At 36.7% G+C, this 23,632-nt stretch overlaps 1 protein-coding gene across 3 annotated transcripts in view; it reads left to right on the top strand.

The window, feature by feature from the left end:
- EXT2 (exostosin glycosyltransferase 2) overlaps window positions 1-23,632 on the top strand; it is a 72,961-nt gene that overhangs the window by 24,446 nt on the left and 24,883 nt on the right. For all 3 annotated transcript variants that reach the window (XM_053946034.1, XM_053946033.1, XM_053946032.1), the window contains 2 exons: window positions 9,509-9,640; window positions 18,057-18,246. In XM_053946034.1, the coding sequence (XP_053802009.1) occupies window positions 9,509-9,640; window positions 18,057-18,246 (322 nt within the window). The remainder of the gene's footprint in view (window positions 1-9,508; window positions 9,641-18,056; window positions 18,247-23,632) is intronic.

Here is a 23,632-nt window from a genome sequence, read left to right as displayed (position 1 = left end):
CAACCAGCAGAGCGCAGGAGAGCTGCCGAGGAAGGGAGATGCTGGTGGACACAGGACAAGATCACAGTGGGAAGCATCAGTGTGTGTAACTCAGAAAGCTGGGAAAGGTGTAAACAGATCCCCAATTTATCTATAGGGTGGGCTCTCCAAACACTGTTTTATTGGCCAGTGGCTCCTGCTTTACTAACCTCTAACCTCAGCAGTACTCAGAGGTGCTGCCCACCAGCCAGCCTTGTCTTTGAACCTCCCTTGGCTCCTGCCACCTCAAAGACTTGAAGTCCGATTCCTGTGTTTTGCTTGGGACCTCACCTCTCAGCAGGATACCTGCAGCAGGGAAAACTGATCCACCCTGAGAACATAGACATATTTGAAGGCAATACCCCTAGGACTAGAAACCTATTGCTTTCAGTTTCAGGAGCTGTCCATCACTTGTCAAGAACTGTGGATAAAACATCTTCCCACCCCCCCAACTTCTGGGCATGCAGTAGTTGAATGTTCCTTGCAATTACATACATATATTTGTTTTCTGTTATTTTCCTGACTGCTGTTGAATCAGTGATAGCACAATTCTAGCTCACTGTAGGTCTGGTTTTATGTTGAGTGTGTTGAGAACAAACATCATAATAAGGATGATACAGGTTGAAGTATTTTTGACTACTCCCCAGGTTAGGTGTGCCTGCCATTTCCTTTACAGTAATGGCCTGGTGAAATTGGAGTAATTACAGAGCCATGCAAACTCCTGGAAACTAGAGGGAAGAGACTGGGCTATTTTTGTGTCTTTACATCCTTATTGATGACTATGTAGATATAATGGCTTATCTGGAAGCCAGACAGCTTAGCTGGAAGCTAGAGTAGTAACTATTTCTCTTTTTCAGCTGTGTTACTTCTATGGTGTCAACACATGCCATTTGCTTGTAAATAGGAAGACAAACTGAAAGCTCTTTGGGAGCAAAGGGAATTCAGAAAATGGTAGTAACTTTTTTATATCACATGTTTTTAAAGCTGTAAACACTGCATGAAATTTTTGGGTTTTGTTTGGTTGTGGGGTTTTTTTGGGGTTTTGTTGTTTTTTTTCCCTCTCATCCTGTTGCTTTCTTTGCTGGCTCTGTCTCCATACTTTGTAACAGTATTCCCAGCCACAGCTGAGCATGGGGTGGGTTCCTTGCTACTCATAGTGTTGATATTTGTTTGTTGGCTCCATAACTGAAAAGTATTTTGACCATGGATTTATAGGGTGCCAGGACAGTAAGTCAGGTTTCCTGGCTGGTGCAATGTTGCCTTCTGCAACAGAGTTGCTAAGTTGACATATTTATTAATCAAAGAAGCAAGTTTGAGGTGCAGCAATATATGGAGGGAGGGGAGAACACCTGTGCTAAGTGATATTTTTATCTATTCAAGTCTTGTGTTCTTGCTACTTTTAAAATTAAGTTGTTATTACTAGGACAAGGAATAGTATAAATATGTATTTTAAAGGTAATGATAATGCAGAATTTCAAAATTATATAAAAAGTTGCCATTTAATGAGAGAGAATGAAAACTCTTATTGAAAATACCTTATTTTGTGTCATGTATTTAAGCAGAAGAAAGTTCTTCATGAGAAGATGAAAACCTTAGAAACACCAAAGCAAGAAAACCTCCAAAACCCACCACTCCTAAAAAAAAATAAAAAAAACCCTTAAACTCCCAAAGTTATGTGAAAGTGTGGAAGCAAGAGTGAAAATGTTAACTTTAATAGATAAGCTTCTAAGAACCATTCTCATATAAGCAAAGTATGTGTTGTATGTATGGATTACTACAACTGATGTGATTCTTTTCAAAGCACCAAAGAGAATCTGAGGAAGGCTGCAGTGCAAGAAGCTTAGTTTTAATATCTGAGCTTGCACTAATGTTTTCTTTTAACTCTTCTAAGAGTCAGCAAGTAGTCTCCAGCAATAAAACTGAGAGTGAGTAGAAGTGAGTTATTCCCAAGTGGCTGGTATCTGAAGGTTAAGATTAGCATTTCGAACTCTGACCTCTGTCCCCTTATGAATTGGCAGCTTCAAAAAGAAAATGGAAAAAAAGAAATTTGGATAATGGAAAGATTCAGTTTTCACTCTGTTGTATCTGAAGGAGGCAAATGTACTTGTTTCATAGCTGAAATTACTGCAGCAGAGAATATTGAGCCAAAGAATTAAATCTACTTACTGCTTCATTTTTGAAGATACTGTTTTTGAAGCTGAATTACAATAAAAACCAGCACCATGAAATGTCTGTCTAGAATCTCTCTCTTAAAACATTTGACTATAATGATACAAATTATTGTTTTGTTTGCTCATACTGCTTAAATTTCTTGTAATTAAGGAATATTCCTCTATAGGCCACTCATATAATTTAAGTTAAACAGATGAATTGAGTACTCTCAGGGCTTTATTTGAGAATTGTGCATAACTCAGTAACATGGAATGAAAGTTCAGAAATCATATTAAAATAATGATGTCAGATTACATTAGGAGCAAATCTTAGTTAACTGGAAACAACAGTGTGTGCCCTGCATTGTTCTACTGTTTCTTTGCAGAGGAACTTCAGGGTTCAGATAACCCTGATGCTGAATTCTGGATTAGTCTTTATCTGAAGTGATCATGGGCCAAAACTTCAATTCCTTGCTTATGTCCATTTTTTAGCTTTAGAGGTGACATACTGTTACTCTACGCACTCTTTATATACTGTTTGCACTACTTCTTTTCTTGAATAGGTCTGCAGTGAGAAACAGATGCAACACTACCAGTTTAGGTTGAATTTGAAAGATGCTTTTAATCTGATATCCTATAAAAAACATGAAAATCAGAAAACTTTTCAGTTTTAGGCAAGTTACCATGATTTTAATGGATTAGCTTTTAAAATTCCTAGATAGTCCATGTATGAGGACAAGAAACTAATTTTTACTTTCAGACTGCAATTTCTAAAGAGTTTACCTCCAGTTTCAGGTAATTGTACTGGCACTCCAAAAGAGAGAACTTTTCAGAGCACAACTCTCTTACTGTTATTCATAGGCTGAAACACATGAGTTGTTTTTGAAAAATGTAACCTAGATTTGTGTAGCATAGATTTGCATTTCAAATCTTCATGCCTCTCTGGGAAAAATGAGACTGCTTCAGGACACTATTGAAAACAGAGCTTTAAGGGGAAGAAGGACGACGACCTACAGCTAGTCACTTATTTTATCCTCTCATGATCCATTACTAAGAGAAGAATGGATTTATTGGAAGTTATTTTAAGGTACCAGAGGTCTAAATTTCTGTCTGAATAACCCTATTTTTTCCTGCAATGTTTACAGAGAGAATGAGCCAGCCAGCCTTAGGTGTGTTGAATGTGATTGAGTGATATCACCAAGGGTCCTAAACCAATCAAGCTTTTTTTTTTTTTAATCCCAAAATTTTACCATTTTCTAGAAACAACAAAATACTTTTTAATTCTTAATAGTATAAAGTCTTCTGAGGCTATTTTGTAAGTCTGTTTAAAAAACCTAAACATATCACTGGTTTTAGCTGATACAAGCTGGTATCATCTTTGCTGGAGAACTGCATACTAAAACTAGGATGTGTGATCAGCAAGGAAGCTGTTGGAACAGGGAACTAGATGTTGGAACAATAAAACTGTACAGAAAGAGGATGCAGATTACAATTTATAAGCAGAAAAATGTGGGAACTTGGGGCTATAAGTTCCTCAGTCTAAACCCAAAATTCATCTTCGGAAACTTTTTCTAAAATCCATATTGCTCCAAGAGAGAAACTTCCCTTCTCTTCAGTCCCCTTTTGCAGGGGAGGTCAGTAGGGCTTTTGAGAGCTCCGGTTTGCTATCTGTCTGTAATATAACATCAGCTGTATTCATATGCATCTTGAGTATAGGGCAAACATACAAAAATTCAATTTATCTTGAACCTCAGTAGCCCATTTAATCCTCCTGCCCAATGGAAATAGTTTGGGGGTAGGGGAGGTTGCCTGGGACCAATCTGAGTAGTTTACTTGGTAGGAAATAACATGTTTTGTCTCAGTAACTTAGAAACTCTTGATTATATTACAATATGACATAAAACTTTAGCACTTCCATGTCCAGAGCTGTCAGATGCACAGCTGAGCTATAGATATTTACTGTAATATCTTTTGTATCCCCGTTGAAGGTACACATTTTAGCAAAGGGTTACTGCAGTCAGTAACTTCAGTTACTTAGCTAAATATTTTATTAAAGTTTCTATTTACAAATAAAAAGAAAAGATAAAGTTATTGGGGTTTTTTTCTATTCTTCTATCCATCCCAAAATTTGAAAAGTTTAGAATGGTTAAGTCTCACATCATCTCTTTGAGGTCAGTATTACACATACTGCTGAGAGGCTGAAGTAGAAGCAAGAATGCCAATAAATAAAGGCCAAACTTTTATCTGTACATAAGAAACAGAACCAGGATTAAAGGTAAAATCACCAAGTTTCCAGGCCAGTGCTGTTGCAGCAGGTTGGGCTCACTTTTTTGCTTGGATAGACTTCTCTAATCCAGCTGGGAGTAAAAGCTAGGAACACCAAGAATCATTAAGAAGGGAAAGCATTTAAGTAGAGTCACCATAGGTGGTGTGAAAATGGTTGTATTTTGAGGTCTTGTAAACCCTTTCAAGGCATTCTGGAAACACTGAACTGCTGCAGTGGGGCAGGATCTCACAGCATCATGGCGCCTGACCCACAAGTTGAGAAGAGTGGTGGTTTATGGGCAGTTAAATTTTACTATTCTTTTGCGAATTTTTTTTTCTCCTCTTGCTACTTTTACGGACTCCCACCAAATCATGGGCTGTGAAAAGAGAGAAGGCTAGAAAGTTCCTTTCATGGACTGTTTTCCCCTTGATGTAGATGTTACAGAAGGTAGTCCTTTCCTTACCTTATGCCCAGGGTTTTTTTTTTACAAACCAATTGAAAGATTTACATTGATCTGTCTTGCACTCCACACCAGAGTACCATTAATGGCATTAACACCAGAACTTATAAACATTATATGAATGGACTCTGTAACCTGATGCTATGTTGGCTTGTAAAGAGCTTATAAAGATATACTAGGCCCCCAAGTGTGTTTATTTCTAAGACAAATAACACCTTACCTAAATAAATGTTACTTTCTATGAGTAGGCTGCCCTGTTGCTGCATGCTGCTGCCTGTTGTCTGGTATGAACATAAGTGCAAATGATCCCTTCGCAAGCTCTTGCCTATGCTGGTATGTGCTGAATATTGTCAGTTTAGTTTCTTCGTAGTCTGATTGAACTAAATCCTGGAACTGAAAACAAGTGGAATTAACTTTTGGGTTGGATGCTTTCTTACTTGGTTTAAGGCATATCTGTCTTGCAGGTATTGCTTGTATTTCTCAAGATGTGCATGTGTATTGGTAGAGATAAATTGATAACATTACATTACGTTAAGAAATTTTGGCCTTCACAGAAAATGATGGGTTTTCATGGCTGATCTATGAGGATGCAGAAGTTGGAAGTGGGGCAGGAGGAAGGAAGAAAGGAAGGGCAACAACTTAGAACTACTTACTGGCATGCCCATGTTTGTAAACGTAGGCTGCAGCACTCTCTGCTTGGTGAGAGGAGAGAATTTGGTCTCCAATTCCTTCAGTTTTTAGCTTCCATAATTAAGTTGTCATGGCTTTGTTAAATTTACTGCAGAAATTGAATTCAGATGAACTAATTTCATGGGCAATCTATTGTATAATGAGAACTTCCTGTCACTTCCAACCCATTGGGCAACCCAATAATATAATGTATTTCTCATTGTCAGTCAAGTCATACAGTATGCTCAGTTTGACTCTTCAAAGCATTGGTAAAACTGTTTTCAAAAGTAATGCTTTTCTGTCTTTCATTTTGGATCTATCCTAGATTTTCTATTTATCCAGAAATTTAGAAATAGAAGAGAAATTGTATTTCTTCTTTCTGTTTTCAATTCCTTGTAAGCCATTTAGGTTAATGTACATTGATCTGTGTTGTCTTGGCAAACAAAGTACAAAGTAGATGTTTGATCTCTGTTAACCACCTAGGTTGCCCATGGCCTAAGCAATATTTAGATGTACACAAAGCTAGCTTTCTCTACAAGTCTGTGGTCTACATAGTGTGTTCCTTAGAAAAATCTGGAAACCTCATCAAGCAGGCTTCTAGAATACTAGAAGTTAATTTCAGTTCAGGTTGAAAGGAGGAGTCTGACTATATCATAGTTGTAGGCTGTGTATAATCAATTCTATGTGAAAGCCAAGGTCTGGACTTATGGATTGTTTATTTCAAATCCTGAAAGGCGTTCAGGTAGCTCTAATTAGTACGTTACAATTACCATACCTTAAAAACATTCCGTTGTGTATTAAAGGTACTCTTGAGTTTCCTGGATTCATAGATACAGAAAAGAGGAACAGAGAGCTCAGTAAAGCTATGTAAGAATAATAAGAAAGTTGGCAGAGGAGTCTGGAACAGAAACCTTTTTCTTTTGTTGTTGTTACTCTCTCCTGTATCACAAATGTGTTCATGGGATTTCTATCCCCTCTATTTCTTACATTCCAACATAAGCTTTTCAACCTCACCAAGTAGAGTAGAAAATAGATTTCAAATGGAATCAACATACATCTTCCCAATAGAAAACTTTCCCAAAATATTTAGTAAGTCAGCATGCAGAGCAGCAGACACTGGCAAGCCATGTTAATCAGTTCTGCTTTATAAAAGCAAACAAGGTGGGGAGGAAGTAATGAGACCCTGAAACATCTGTTTGGGGACTTCAAATCCCCTTAGAAGGTTTTGAGTTCTGCCTTAAAGAAACACAACTCAAAAAATATTACAACCAACTGTGGGAACATTTTATGGCTCTTTACAAAAAATTAATTACATAAATATTAGTCTATAAAATATAAATTCCCTCTGCCCTCTTCTCCAGATTTGCTTCTGGTATAAAGGTGTAATCTTCCCTGACATTGCAAGCATTCTTTAAGCAAAGAGAAGCTAGATCAGAGCCATCCTAGTTTTGCTGAAGGAAGAAAACCATCTTTGATTTTTATGAAGCTAGATAATAATAGATATTATGGTATTAATAAACAATCTTGGAACACTATAGGAATGATCTCATTTAATGACAATGGAATACATAATCCTGTATTACATACTATTAATAGTTACATAATTGCTTATAAAGTTGTATGTTAAAAACATACATAAAACTACATAAAATAGTTTCTCCTTCCTACTTAGTGCTGCTTACAGCAATTGTTCTAAACTGTTGTCTATCATGAAAATAAAATTTGGTATCCTTTTTATTTAGCATACTTGAACAGAGACATTAACTGTTGTGGTCCATTTTAGTTCTTAATCTGCTTCTGTTTTTCTTTTTAGATAGTTTGCTGTTTTGATAATATATTTTTCCTAAGGGATAGGACATGGGGAAAGAAATACTAATGCTTTTGCTTAGCATGTAGTGTTTGCTTTATTGTCTTTTTACCTATTCTTATCTGTTTATATAATTCTTCTGCTTTTACACTTGAATGCGGTAGTAATTTTGTTCCGTGTTCTTGGTAATCAGGCTGTTATCCAGCTGTTAAGTCCTATCAGGAAGAGAAATAAGGAGAGGGAAGTGATTCCATTCTAAACTGAAGTTAGTTTGCACTCTCTCTGGGTGACAAGCTCAAGAGTAAGTGTCATTTTGGACATACCCATCGCTTTCTGCAGTAAAATTTTGAAATAGCCTGAAATAGTCAGAGTTACAGCTGTTTGCACAGTAAATGTAGTACTTCAGAGAGCAATAATCTCTTTCCTAGTTTGCTTTTTAAATTGTAACATGGATTTTTTTCATCTTAAATATTTGCAGAAATGTTCTGCAGAATGTGTTTTACAGATTTTCTTTTTCTTTTACTCACAGAGTAGAGTTTTAGGGCTGGTGGTCAGCAACAAGTCTGTAGTTCTAAACCCCTTAGCTTACACTCAGAGTAAAGTACAGGGTAGCATAAACATGAATATGTGCAAGTTTGTGCTTATAATCTTTCCTCTAGACTGTTATTTAGTCTAGGAATATCCAAAAAGAAGTGTAAATGCAGGTATCACTGTGTGTCTTCTGTTAAAAAGTACTGACCTGCAGAGTGAGGTCTGTTGGCATTTGTTAAAAACAGATAAACAGGAGTTATTTTTGGTTCATCCCAAGATCTGTACCTCCAGAAACTTGTTATGCCTTCAGTAATTAAATAAGGTAAATAATGCAGTAACTAAATAAGGTAAATAATATTATTTAATATTTTCATAGCATGTTATTAAAACTGTTTGTAGAGCCTTTTTGCTATTTAAGAGATCTGTAGCAAGAGTAAAATAGCACTTGCCCAAATTTGTGTATTGTCTTCAGCTGTGTCTTGACTCTGAAAAATTTTAAAGGTTCCAATTAATGAAAAAAATGCATTTTTTTAAATTGCTGTACCTCCTACATGCAAACACATACTCTTATAGCTGGTAATTAACCATAGGGAGAGTGCAAATGAAATTAATTTCTGGAGAGTTTAATGTGCTGCAATTTCCTGAAGAAAAGAAAGGTTGAAAAAAATAATATCTTTTGGGCCAGAACTCTTTAACTACATGGTTTGGTTAAGCATGTTTCCTTCTGGGTTGGATGGGGACCTACAGGATAATTTGATAGTTCTAGGGATTTAAAAAGTATGTTTATATCTCTTAACAGAGAGTCAGATAAGTCAGCAGTTTCATTTCCAAACAACTATAATTTCTGTCTGACACAGAAACTGGGACAAGATGAAAACTATGGGACCTTAGTTTTGGAACAACTCATCTGTGAAATTCAGAGCACCTGTATAACAACCTCATGCTTCATTTCAGCAGTTTTACACTGTGCTAGAAATTAGCCTGGATTGATGATTGTAATAAATTGGCATGTACATGTACTTTTATGTGAAAATCATAATAATTTAATTGTATAAATTATATTAGGTTTCTTGGAACACTTGGGAAGCTATTAGTCTGGTAGGGTTCGTGAACACTGAAATTCTCTATCAAGATCAAATGTCTCTAATATTGATGTTAAAAAGTGACTTCTAAGTTCTGCCTTTCAGGCAGAATGCTTTTATTTGACTATTTAACTCCACTGTGGATTCCTTTTGCCTTAGAAAAAATGGAGGTTAAGAGTAATTTATTTTGTTCCATGGTTAAACTGCTTTTGACATTTTTCAGGGTGAAAACATATGATCTAAGTGTGAAAGTACTTGATTCCTTCAAATATTTTCATTCTCTTTAATCACTTGAAAAATAATGCTGCTGCTTCTTTTTATTGGCTATGAGTCCTTTTAGGGGGTGGAGTTGAGTTTGAAGCCTTCAGGCATTATGGAAATACTCTATCTACAGTAAACCTGCCTCCTAACTTAATTTCCACCTGACATGTAGACTGTATGGAACAGATTGTGCATGGCAAGCCAAAATTGGCTATTAAGCACTGGATCTGTGCAATGTGAAAGTGAATTTTATTTTCTTTACAGGCAAGGTGGTTCTGGGAAGCATATTTTCGATCTATGAAGGCAATTGCTCTCGCTACTCTTCAGATTATCAATGATAGAATTTACCCATATGCTGCCATTTCTTATGAAGAATGGAATGATCCCCCAGCTGTGGTAAGTATATTCATTTGGTTTACTCATAAAACAAATTGTGGTTTTGGTTTTTTTTTTCCCTCGTATAAGAGGTAAGTGCTATGAAACTTGGTAATAATTCTGTGTCTGAGTTTGAGTGTGTATGTGTTGTGCTGGTAACTTGCACGGATGAAGCTAATATATTTTATGACAGCTGGCAAAATAACTAGCAGTTTGTTTTATGTCCTGGCACTAAGATGAGAACTTTTAACTTTTGCTATTGCACACATTAAATTGCTTCCTTGTTTATATATTTATTTATTTTTCCTTGATGCGCAGACACACACACACACACTTTTCTTTATTTCTGTTTTATTCAGGGAGAGTTTGGGGCACTGTATATATTTGGAGACAGTCTATATGATGCAGAGAAAATAGTGGAAATGCTGAAGATCTCAAAAAATCTGCAAGGATCTTTCTTTTAATTCTGTTGAAATCGCTAATTATTCTTATGGCTACAATTTTCTCTATGTTATTTTGTAACAATTTCTCTTTTACAGAAACTGATGATCGAAGTTTTACTGGATTTTTTTTTTTTGCCTGTTCTTGGTTTAATTTAAAGTTTCACTGGTTGAACTCACTTATGTTAAGAAAAAACAGTGCAGTATTAATTAACCTCCTGCATCAAACAGCTGGTTCTGATTTTTTACTATATAAAAGCCTGTAGATGATTTTCAGTCATAATCAGTTAATTTTCTCTGTGTCAAAATATAAAAAATAGTTTTGTTTTACTTTTAAAACCAAACTTGTTAACTGTCTTGCTTTATGATAGTTTAGAGAAAGAAAGCTGGGTAGGAGTAAAGTGTGTTTTACTTTAAACTCTTCAGACCCATGGAGTGTGAACAGTTGCTGATGAAGAGTTAGAAGCTCATTGCTGTGCTTCAGAAGTTGTGTTTCCATTGCTGAGCCAAAGGCATTAATAATCGCCTCTTGTCATTTCTTGGAGAGGAAATGTAGCCCTAGTCAGTATTTGAGGAAGAAATTAATCTGCACAGGTGTGTACTCCACAAGAAGGGAATCAGAATATCTTAACACCTTTACAATTATGGTAGCAGAACCAAGCACCTTTAAACACACTTAGTGAAATGAAGAAAATGCTTTAAAGATTACTCAGTCCTTAAAGGGAACCTAAAAACATCTCCTGGATTCTCTCCTATACTTTTTTTTTTAAATAAATGCACTTATCAGAGTTTCAAAGTTGTCTGCTTTTTGAGCAGTAATAATCTGCTTGAGCCTGTGTCTCATCTAGCTCCTGCTTAATATCCACTCATAGCACTGTTACAATTTCTAGTCAGCCTGGATGAAACATTATAGTTGGCAAGACTTAAATATGTATGTTTGAGGTAGCAGAAAATGGCAGCTGTATCATCTAACTTTGATAAGAAGGCAAAGTAGCTAATATCCTTTTTATTTACAAGAAAATTGCTATATTCTTCTCTAAATAAACTCACGACTGAAGCTTTTAAAGAAAATGGTTTCAGGTCAGTCTCAGGGCTAAGATATAGCTAATTGTTAAACAAGAGGTGTAGAGGTGCAATCACTAGTTTAAGGGCTTACTGAAATTAGCCAGAAATTTATTTAATCAGTACAAGGTTTGCAAGGCTGCTCATAGAGCTCAGATCTCTGTGCTCTGAATAGTGAGGTTTTGAAAATGAGAGCACAGATTTGCATATGGAATATCTATACACCTTTGGAATATCTATATACCTTTAAGGGATTTGTGAATTTACTTGCTAGGACAAATTCACCTATCTAACAGAAAGAAGAGCTTGTTGTGCAAGATCATTATGCAAAGAAGGCTATTTAGAAAGAACTCTTGGCCATGGTTTCTTACCTGCCTGCCTCCTTGGTTTAAGGTGGGGATTTTTTTTGTGTATGCTTATAGGGGTTAATTTTGCTTAGTAGGTCACTAGAATCCTGAGAATTAACAGAAGAAGTTTGCTAAAATGTCCTGGTTAGTAATTGTTGTGCTGTTCAATTGTTACAGCCTGCTTCAGGTGTTAGACAAAGCAGTATAACCATTATCTCTACTTTGACAATTACAATGGCTCGTGACTCTCCAAGGTGTACATTATACTTTGCATTTTGTTGAAGTATTGTAGCTTCATGTGTTTGCTTCCAGAATTAGATTCATATGCAAAGAAACAGTCCTGCACTCTTCTACAGTTGGGTCACAGTTTCTTCTTTCATGCACAACCTTTTTTTAGATATTTCTATTTCACTTGTGGTGAATTAGCCAAAATAACGTTCCTTATATAAAACTTAGCAGGCAAGAGAAAAAAGAAAGAATGGGGGTGTGGGCAAGGGAGGGACTGGGTGGCTTGAAGGCTGCTTTTCTTGGCATTAGTTTGACTTATATTGGCTCAAAATATTATTAAGACTGTTGCCTGAGTATCTTCACCAGAGTATCGATCCAGCAGTGGTACAGGAGAGTGTTTTTCCAGGAGGGAGTATACAGTATGCAGATGATAAATGCATATACAGTTAATTCCATACTTAGTACGTTGCACGGCGGAAGTGGTCCAAGCAGTTTTATGTGTTTTTATGGGCTGACTGAAGACTGTTGGCCTTTCTCAAGCGAAAAAAAACGTAATGAAGTGGATAATTTTTCTACTTATTCACTGTCCTGTTGAGGAAATGGAAGACTAGTAGCATATAATATGCTAATATGTTATGGAATAATACTTTGAATAAAAAGGCATTATGACATATTTCCTCCTTTTAATGAAGAGGAGCAAACGGTACTTTTGGGGCCTGAAATTCATTGCTGGACTACTTCAGCCCTTTGTGTCTCAGACAGTCTTTTGATGCAGGCATGGAAGTTTAATGTCTTTTTGAATTTTTTGGCCCAATCATAATCCATTAGGCAGAGGCAATCAGTTACATCCAAGTAAGCCAGAAAATGAGTGATTCTACGGTGTGCATTTTGATGGTTACCAGTTTGGGCTGGATTAGAAATAATGACTTGGGCTTGAGATGTGATCTGTTACCTTCAATTAAGTACTTTGTTATGCTCTAATAGAGGTAAATTACTTCCTCACTTGTGCTTCGTTGTAGATTGCTTAAATTCTTCTCTTTGCCTTATACCTCACTAATATGAAAAATGAGTAAGACAGGTTTTTTTTCAGAATTCTTCAGCTGCTTTTGTTGAAATTCTTTCAAGCCTGTTTATAATGTAGACCTATGAAACATTAGATGGTTTTTTTGTCAGGGGCTGCTTTTGAGCTCTGACCTTGGATGATACAGACCAGAGCTTAATAATCACTTGAGAATATCAGTATGCGAACAATAAACATACCAGATTTCATTTCTTCCAGTGAGGCAGAAAACAGCACCATCATTTGGTGTAAGCTAAAATAGCAGAATTATCTCAGTGCGCAGAATGCCATTCATATAGCAAAGCCTAAGTAGTCCTCAGTCTACAGATAATGCTACTGTTATAACTGTGCTTCCCTCCTAGTACCATTTGTCATCTCCACAGCATTAAGCAAATATTAGTATACACTTTTTTATCTACCCGTAAATGAGAACAAGCGAGCACTTTCCTGGGCAGTGCATATCTGGTATTTTTTCCATTGAACAATATTAGATTTCTGTTTCTGCTGTATTTTCCAGCTACTTGTGTGATGGTTTCAATCAGCTGGATCAAATCTTGCTTTATTTATTAAGTTAGAAGATAGGGGTTTTTTTAATATTAAATAAATTTCAGTTTACTGATGGGGTTTTTCTTGTATTAGTAATATGTACTGGTTGAATATCCCACAAATATTCAGATGTGATCTTTGGTATTTTTATATGGGTGTGAAACATGATTTAACAGTTGGTTCTTTAATTTACCTGCCCAGAGTTAGGATACTTTTCTTACACAGTGGATTATTCTTCTACTAGATAGAAGTGCCTGTCTGTCTTGTGGCTAATTTTTTATGTGAGGAGGGTTTAAGATCTTCATTAAAACATGAAATGATGGCCACTGCAACTTTGTTTGTAATTCTGTTGGGTGTAAGCACTTTGCTTGGCTCTGGACAAATAGGGAGGGTTAATTCCTTTGGGTTTGCCCTGTGACCACTTGAGGATGGGAAGCATGATGAAATACTTTCTCAAAGTATTGAATAGAAACTTACCATAAATAATTGGAGAAAAATATAATAAATCAAGGCGTTTTTAGGTCTGGTAATTCATAATTGAAACCATGTTGAAGTTAGATTGACTTTAAGAACAACCCAGCTGAAAAAGCCTTAGCCACAGTGGCAGGGGATATATCTCTGTTTTGCTTAGATGTGTAGGACTGCTCAGCTACTAAGTTCAGCACACTGCTGTCCTTACCTCTGTGTTTTAAAAAGACAGTGAATTGTTGTTCAGACTATGTGGTTTCAGTAATAGGTAGGTTACAGCAAGGCTAGGTGTTGAAAATAAAATACACAGGTGGGAAAGCTCACTGTCTTGTTCATGGGAGCAGTGAAATTTTATTCTTCTTAGGTGCTGTTGATGAGTTTTCCCACTAAATGATAGCTGGGAAGTTCTTGATCCTTCTTGAATATGGAACATCTTACACAGCCTTGTTTTCCCAGAGACCATTCTGTGATGTAGTTTCTAATGTGTCTACTGTACCTTTCTTCAAGTCTCTTTCAATGGTGCACAACAAGTTAAGAAGTTTTGGGACTGAGTCTTCGTTACCTCTGATGTTTTACCAATATCTTTGAGGCTCTATAGAATTTAAATATTAAGATTGTCCATTTCTCAGTCCAGTTGTGTTCCTTGACGTAGTGAAGCTCCCACCTGTCTCCCTTCTGTACCCTGCTAAAAAAGGTCTAAGCTTCCCTGCCAAGTTGAACCTGAAGACTCAAATCCAACCTGAGTCTCAAAGACTCAAATCTCAAACCTGAAGAATCAAATCCAGCCTGAAGCCTCCCACATCATGATAATTCAGCTCCCTTGATACATCATCCTTAATGTATTTATTTTTCCTAAAGTAGCATCAGGTTGTTTTTGATGACCAAAAGGGAGGACAATATTTGATCAAGCTATAGTAAAAGAAGGTGCCTTGTTTCTAAGGCATTATCACACATGCACACTTGTAGAAAGCATGCACAGGACAGCTGCATGCTTTCCTTATGTACATACAGAACCATTCCTGACTTCTCCCCTCTTCAAGCTTCGGGCTATTCCCAAGCTCTCACTGTCACTCACATTCCGGTACTTTGGATTTTCATATTAACTTCAAAGAGCTGTCAGACAACTGAGTCTTAAGTGACATGAAATTACTCTTAGGAAACTAACATTTCAATTTGATCCTTTTTGCCCATAAAAATGATTCACAGCAAGTAACCTATTAATCTTGGATTAATTATCCCGGCTCTTCTAATTATATTAGCTGGGAGGGTGATGGTGAAGGGTTGTCTTATCCATAGCTGAGTGTCAGCACTTTGTCAAAGAAAGGTGATGGATGATCAATCTACTTTTGCTGTTTCCTCTCCTCTCTGAGAGGGAAAGTTCCTGTGAATTTCCATCAAGAATGTTAATAAAGATGGGAATGGAACAAATGTGCCTTCATCACTTGGTTGCTTGAGCAGTGACTGGGAGAACCCATCCCTATGTCATTAGCCATTTCATGCTTTGCTGCCATAATGGAGATATAATTAGGTTGCTGTTGTATTAATTGCCTGTATGGTTTGCTTTTCCCAAGCAGAAATCTGGAAGACTTTAGCAAATTATGGAGGCTTGAATTTGCCTGATTTCCTGCAGAAAGTGGGGTCAATAGGTCTCAGACTGTAGACACACTCTTCAGGCAGGCAGCAGGGGGTTGGCTCTTAATAGCACTTGAGAGATGCTTAATTGCCTTTTCGAAATGTTTTTCTCAAATGAGAGGCATGGTTCTCCCATCCATTAGTGTGTGTCTACAGGCTTTTCTCTCCCTCCATAATCCTTTAGTAGGTGCAGAAGCAAAACCTCCTTAAAAGTTGCCTTATTTTTCCTAAGTTATGACCAGCAGGGGAGAATTTTCATGCCTTTCTGAAAGGCATGAAAGTTGGGATTTAATGAATTTACCTAAAATTTAAGTTTATAAGAGAAATCCATGACCATTTTAGGTACATATGCATGTGCTTGGACACATATGCATGATATGTTTCTTTCTGTAAGTACTTAAAATAGTCTTAGATTATGGAAAAGAAATAATGATTTTCAAAATATATTATAGCAAGCAATTTGTTAGAAGGTGCTGTGGATGGAGAGAAAACGTTTCTAGAAAAACTTCAAATGGGAGCCAATAATCCAGGTAGCAATTCTCACCCGTAAGTAATAAATAGAACATTGTCTGCAGATGGCTCTACCAGTTATTTCTTCTTGTAGGACAGAAACATAATATTTTCTTGGCACTCTGATTATGATGTTAAACCTCTGTTTCAAGTATTAATGAAAAGAAGTTTCTGAGAGTTGTGTTAAGAAGCTGCTTGACATTACCAGGGTCATTCGGATAATAACAGTCTTGGGGTGGGGGTTGTGTGGAAATAAGTCTGCAGTAAAGCTTTAATGAGGTGGATTATGCTCTGGTAACATTTAGATTGTGATTTGCTGTAGGAATTATTGAAGCTACAGCAAAATCAGAGGGCTGTCCCCATCTGCCACTAGTCATCTTGTACAACTAGCAAAGTATATACAAGCTTTAATGTTAGAAAATGTAATAATCTGAAAGCAAATTTTTCTCTGCACCTATCAGTTGCTGAAGTAATGGATGTATATTTTCTGAATTACTGAGTGTGCTTTCACAGGTAGCCATGTCCCTTTCATGAACCAAAGTTCCACATTGTACCGTTACTGTTTCTGCATTATCCTATTATTCCTTTTGGGTAAAAACTAGAGCTTTGTGTTTTCCATTAGAATCCTCACAAACAGTTTAAGATGAATGCTGCTTTTACCAGAACTGATAAAGTGTGTGTAGCTGAAGGCCAGTCTGTCTTTCAGTCTGTCCTACTGACAGGTCCTTGCCTGGAACATACTGTTAGACCATCCTGGACAAAAGAGTGTGCCAATGCTGTGCTTAACATACTTTTCTGCCTCACATATTTATCCCCTCTTCAGTTTTGATTTGTTCATAGAAGGAAATAATATTCACATCATAGTTTTTTTTGCTCTTTACCAAAATGTTGTGATGTCTTTCAGTAAATAGGCTCTTTATCCTCGTCATCCTTGAAGTCATTGTAGTTACAGGTGTTTAACCATTAAACACAAGGAAGGTGATTGTTGGGTGCATAAAGTTAACCAAAGACTAAATAGGGTAACATAAAATTTCAAAGTTTACTTCCAACAGATATGACCTTGTAACTCTGAGTCTGTAAAACTTGCTTTACTCCTGATACAAGCAGGCTTATGGTATGAGTTTAGCTGGAGAATTTCACAGTATTTCTGTAAAGTACTGGTAGTTGCTAACCTCTTATAAGTATTCAAAGTTTTTATGGGCTAGGATTCAAAACTTCCTTGTAAAACAGCATCACTCAGTTTCTGCTTTCCCAACGCCCCTTTTCACCTTGTCCCAAAGGGTTTGGTTTTTCCCTTTGCTTCTCTGTCCGACCCCTGCTTGGAACGTCAGTTGGAATGGAAAATTTGAGACTAAAATGCTGGTGTGTTCATTCTTGTCAAATGGTCCCTTCACTGCTTCCTCCCCCATGTTGTCAGCTCCAAAGGGGGTTGGCACATTCAGTGGGAATGTAGTTGTCTGTCTTGTCTTTTGCCATCTGGGCTGGCTTCCCTATGCTGTGTAAGACCTTTAAAGTCTTAAAAGGGATGCCCTAGTTAAAATTCACAAAGAGCAGATAACTGAAATTCATCTTTGAATCTCATGTTTTTAAATTTTTTTTAATGTAATAGGTGTTTTTTTTCCACCATTGAACGAACTTTGTGGAAGCTAGTAAGTTGCTTGTCTTCCTACCTGCTTTTTCCGTTTTTGCTTGGGTGCACATTTTATGCCAAGTTTTTGGGTTTGTTCCTTTGGTTTTGTTGTTGTTAACACTTTTTCACTCTGAAATTGTAGTGCTGATTAAGTTTCTTTTTGTTTATTGAGTCTTGAAATAATGATTAGTAAATGAGAATTAAACCATGCTAGCTGGGTTCAATTCACCTTGGTTTTCCTTCTCCACAAATCTATCTGCCTCTTCCACTTTAGTTTTTACCTTAATCTCTATTTGGTTGCAACATTACAGCTAGACAAGAATGGAAATTGAAATAAGAAGGAGATTGGAATAAAGGTTTTGGGAAATTGCCAAAGTCAGAATTGGAAAATCAGCCTGCCTGATCTGAGCAAATTACAAATCTGATGGTTAGGACCTGGCTGTGTGAATTGCTCCCTACTGTGATAATTCACCTTAAACAAATTGCTTTGCTGTTTTCTTGTTTGCCTTTGCAGAAATGGAGCAGTGTGAGCAACCCACTCTTCCTTCCACTGATCCCACCTCAGTCCCAAGGTTTCACAGCCGTGGTTCTGACCTATGACCGAGTGGAGAGCCTTTTCCGCGTTATCACGGAGGTGTCTAAAGTGCCCAGTCTGTCCAAATTGTTGGTAGTCTGGAACAACCAGAACAAGAATCCGCCAGAAGGTAAAAGAGGGGTGGTGGAGGAAGGTGAAGCTGGGCATAGCGTGTTTTTTGACACCTGTTACAGAATGACCTCTCTTCTACATCATTTATATTCAAGAAGTATTTCATGGTTCTTTCAAAATAATTGGTTTGGACTTTTTGTGACAAAGTGTTTGGAAGTGAAATAAGAGAGGCCAAAGTAGATAACAAGAACAAAAGCATGCCAGTGGTTGTGCTGCTAACTTCTGAATCAAAAGTTATAAATACAATATTCCAGAAAGATTTCTGTCTTTAACATTTTTGGAGGGAGTAGTTAAGGAGAAGCCTATTTTTGATCTGTCAATACTTGCTTTTATTTCTTTGTAGACAGATTTTCATCACAGTGTATATACTGCTGCTACTGGACTGTTTCTAGAGCAAATGTGGTTCAAAGTAGTTTGAATGCTTGAAGCTATAAAATAAGTGAATATTTTGATTGATTGATGAAATGAAAATTTGGGACATTTCAGGTGTCCAAAATGGCATTTCCATACCACTAGAGTATCCTGTGAAAATGCTAATGCTTGCCCAGTAAGACAATACCTAAGTGCCTGTTTTAAAATATTTCTGTTTCCAACACATATGGTGTACTGTGCTGCTCTTTGTAGTATGTGAGTGAGTCTGGTGTCATCTGCATAGTTCTTAAACTTTTTTTTTAATTTGTGGTTATTTTAAAATGAGGACTCATTCACAGGCATTTTCCCAAGTTATTTATATGTGTAGATTTTTGGAACAAGGTTTGGTTTCAAAGGAATATTAATTACTCCAGTGTGAATTCAGTGCTGTAAATCTGCCAATTATTTAGTTTTCAGTAGCTGAGGTGTGCTTTGCCAGCCTGACATACTGCTGTACTGTATCCCCTTGTGCCAGGACCCCAGTCTCAGTCTGCCCAGTCCTCACAGCTTGCTGCCTACATTTTCAAACCTAAGATCCGTATCTCATGGGTTTTTTTGTCCTTCTATGCAATGTCATTGTACACTCCATGGGCTGCTTTGTGTCCAACTAAGTTCCTTCTTTCCCATCCCCAGGCTGCCTGCCTCATGAGACCATGCTGCTCCTAATCTTTTCCCAGGTCCTCAGCTGAAAACACATGTCCTGACATTACTGAATTCCATTATGAAATCACCATGAAATCAATGGGAGGTCTTGCCCCATGTAAGGGAAGCTAGCTAGGCCTGGCCTTTGGTAATCCCTTCCAGTGCTGGACAATCCTCTCCAAACACTGCTCATTTTATTTCTTACTGTTCCCTAGGGTGACTTTCTTCAAGGTGTTCATTCAGATCTAAAAATCTAAAATCCTGAGCATGGTGCTGGGCAATTAAAGCCTCCTCCTCTCACTCTGGATTAAATACTGTAGCTATAGGAGCTGTATATGAGCCTGGTTCCCATGTGCTGTACATATGGATCTGTCATTCTCATCTGGAAATGTGGTGATTCTGTGGGACAAAAAATGTTGCCTTCTAGGAATACGTGTTCAAAAGAAATGCTGTTTTGTGTATTCTTCTCTCTTCTGAAGTGAATGAAGTGTGTTGTTAGGACTCCTGACTTTATAATTCTCTTTCCAGAGGCTTCAACTGCTGCTGTGTTCTACTCTTCAAGGTTAGTTATTCTGCATAGCAGCCAGATGCAACATAGAAATTAATCCCTGAGCACTTGTCTCAATTTGCCATCTCCTAAGAGCTTCTTAGAGCCAAGCTATTGCTACCATTCATTTGGCTCATTTGCCATTTTGGCAACTTGCTGTAGTTTGAAGCAGAGTAACTTTATTACTTAATTTTAAAAGTGTTCTTTATTACTTCTGGGCTAAATACCTCAAGGTAAGTCATATTTTAAATGTCTTGCAGTCCTTTAGAGTAAAAATTGTTGTGTATAAATTGATAACAACAGTAATTTTCGCAGTAAGCAGTTATTTCCTAAAAGCAAAAAAGCTTAGTGATATATACAGTTATGTGATCACTGAGTGTGGGTGGATTCAACCCAAATAAATTGTTTCCACATTTCCTTCAAGTGAGATACAGGAGAGAGATACAGGAGAGTTTAAGCAAATGGATCATTAAAATGACCTTTTCTTTTCAATCATTGTATTAATCTTGAAAATCAAAGTGTGTTTAATTTTTTTCTGCCTCTACTACTAAGTTGTAAACTAGTTAAAAAAAAAAACCCTCAACCTGTAGAGCTTAAAATTGTGGACTTGAGAGCACAGTTGAAAGCATAAACATTTTTTCCTTGCATTAGCCTATGAAGCGAATAACTATTTGTTTTTAGTGTCCCTTTGTCCCTTTATTGCTGTTACAATCATTGCAATCTCTTGGCCCATGGCTAGAGAGAGGTCAGTTTGATTAAATGAACTTGTTTTATTCCAGATCCATGCAGGGCATTCCACTTGGCTCTTCAGCCAGTCTCTTGTTCAGTCTGTCTATTAGTGATCCTAATCCTCGGACTTCAAAGCTTCTGCTGTTTATAGCCTGTTAAAGCCAGGAAGTTTCTGATGGATTAGAACAAGGAATGAGTTTGAAGTTTGTAATGTGCACCACTGTCACTGATAAAGTCTAGTTTATTACCCTACAGTAGTATCTGCACTTTTATGACTATTCATTTTTAATTGGTTGTAGTAAAGCAGAGGTGCTTAACCTTCTAGAGCATCAAGTACTGTATTTCTTGGTCCTTTCCACGTAAGGGACATGTTTCAGTACAGAAGCAGATCTTGACTTTTGTCATTGCAGCTCTTCATGTTGTCATTTTGTTTTGCGTGTGTAAGTGGGAGGGCTGGGTGAAGAACATCCAAATTGCCTTCCTTAGTGAGTATGTGTGCTAAATTGAGAATTGGGCTTAGGTTTCCTGGGATGCAGCTGGCAAAGTGCCACACAAATGACATGTGGTCTTTCCTTTCTTTCCTCTGTCAACACCAGAAAATTATTATAACTGAAAATATCATTATTATCAAAACAATATGCATTTTCATTAGTGCCTTTATGTAATGATAATCATGACTTAGGAGGAAAACTGAATGAAAATGAAATATTCTAAAAATTGTACAAAATTTAATATCATGGAGTCACAGGTGGTCACTGCCATCAGAAGTGCTGAGCATCTCAGCTAAGAGGCTGTAGCTGATCTTGGCTACTGTGCAGTGGTAACAGGTGTGGGAAGTGTGCAAGGTGTCTGGAAACAAACTCTTTTCAAACCTAAACCTCTCAGGGCAGATGCAGCTCTGATGCGACAGAAATTTCTTGTTATGCTGGCTGACAAAAAGGTAAGCAGGTAAAAGGGCAATGGATTAAATGAGCACTTGACTGAAAAGTTTTCAACCGAACAGCGTGTAGAAATATAAAATTGGAGAAGTACATGTATGTGGGCTAGATATCAGTAGTAATTTTAAAATTGTTTTTTCCTTAGTCTTAAGAGTTTGTAAGGATCTTTTTTTTTAACTTAATGTCTGAGAGCTATATATGGAAGTCTGAACTCATGGTTCTGTGTTTTCTTTAGAATCAATGAAAAGAAACAAGATGAATCTATGAGAAACACAGATGTCTTTTGCAAAGACAACAATGTTTTTGATGGTAAAAATATTGAATCTTATATGTGAAATAGCAGAAAGAAAATATTACAGTGATGAGTCTAATCTGGAACATTAAAACATTATAGAATCAGCTTGTTATCTTAAGTACTCAATGAATTTAGGGACGTGATCCCTGCTCTATGACTTTGGCTGAGTTTTGCATGTTTTCTCTGCCATGCATTGTATGCCAGAAGCCCATCAATGCAACAGTAATGTCAGTAGGCCCATAACTTGGTGTATAATACTAATAAAAATAGTAAAAGCCTTGAATATTACAGGAAAAAAACCAATATTTTCCCTTACTCTGGATCAATTAAAATAAACACTGTGGTCTAAGTGCCTGCTGCTGGGACTATTTTGTAGAAATCATTATTTTCTCCATCAGCCACATGGTTTTTTTCCTTTCATTTGTGTTTTTCTAAATTGCTAGTTCTGAAATTCAAGAAAATAGTCTGTGATAGAAATTTCCGCCAATATTTGTTTCAGACAAGTGAAGAAACCACTTTGTCTACCACATAACATATTACAATGTATAAATTCATTACTCTTAGTAAATATGCAACAAGCTACAAATCCTGTGTGGTAGCTTGATTCCTTAGGTTGTTTCATAAAAATCTAAAGTATATGTTAAGGAATATGTATTTTCTGTTCAGTTGTGGATCCTGGGGCTAAGTTGCTATAAACTTCTTATGGTGATACTGAAATAATAATCTTTGTATTTCTATTTAATGCTGTTAATGGACAACATTGATATAAACTATTTAAACCGCTGGGGCTAAAGAAAGTGAGTATGCTTTGGATTGCTGTATCTTAAGTCTTATCTTAAAAAAAAAATTAATAAAAACAACTTCAGTGACAAGTCTGGGTTTTTGTGCATATTTTGCCTTTGGTAGTCAGTGCTGGTAGGAATAATTTTTTTTAACTTCTCTCTAAGTTTTGAATTAATTTGGCTTCTTGGTGATGGACTTCATGCCATTTTTCTTGATTAGCTAGAGAATTAATTAATGATGATTTTAGTCATCCATAAGGCATATTACAAACATTTTGCAATATTACTTCCTAGGGAAATCTAGAAAGTTAACCTATCAAACTCATCTTAACAAACTGGGCCCTAGTGTCCTAGAACCAAATGTTCTGTTTTGTTATATACAAGAGGAATTCTGTGGATTTCTGTAAAACAATATAAACACTTTAATGTGGGTAGAAAGCACCTGTTTTGAACTTTAAATAGGCTTTTTCACTCAGCCCTAATGGAAGGAATTCTGATAATAAGTAGAAGTAACATGCCTGATGTTGTTTCTGACAGTTTTTTAAAACTTCAGACTCCAGCTAAATTCTGCCATTCAGTATTAGAGTTTGAAAAAGTTTTAATTAGGTTTCATCAGCAATGTTCAATTAGCTGCATTCAAACTACTATAGACCAGCTAGAATCAGGTATGAGAATTGAGTATGCTTTATGGGATTCTGTGCAACTGCAGGTACAAACAGAGCATGTTTAGAAGTGTTTTCTGGCAGTTTTTTTATCAGTCTTTGTCCACCTTGCAAAACTTCTGGAAAGGTTTTTCCTTTTTATATTTCCAAATGGACTCCATAGAAGTTTTGGGAAGTGAGAGCATTATATGAATTAATGTTCTGGACCCAGATTATCACTAGTCGTTATTATTGAGGCAGTGAAGCAGAAAAAGAATGTTTGTACAAATGTCTATGTATGAGTCATCAAAATGCCATGATTTTAGGCAATCAGTGGATTTAAAAAAAATTATCATATTGTTTTAATACTGACAGGCATTCAGTTCTTGCCATCAGGAG

Source organism: Vidua chalybeata, chromosome 6 (assembly GCF_026979565.1).
Source record: "Vidua chalybeata isolate OUT-0048 chromosome 6, bVidCha1 merged haplotype, whole genome shotgun sequence".
Taxonomy (NCBI): domain Eukaryota; kingdom Metazoa; phylum Chordata; class Aves; order Passeriformes; family Viduidae; genus Vidua; species Vidua chalybeata.
Note: the sequence above shows the minus strand (reverse complement) of the source record. Positions and strands in the feature narration are given on the sequence as shown.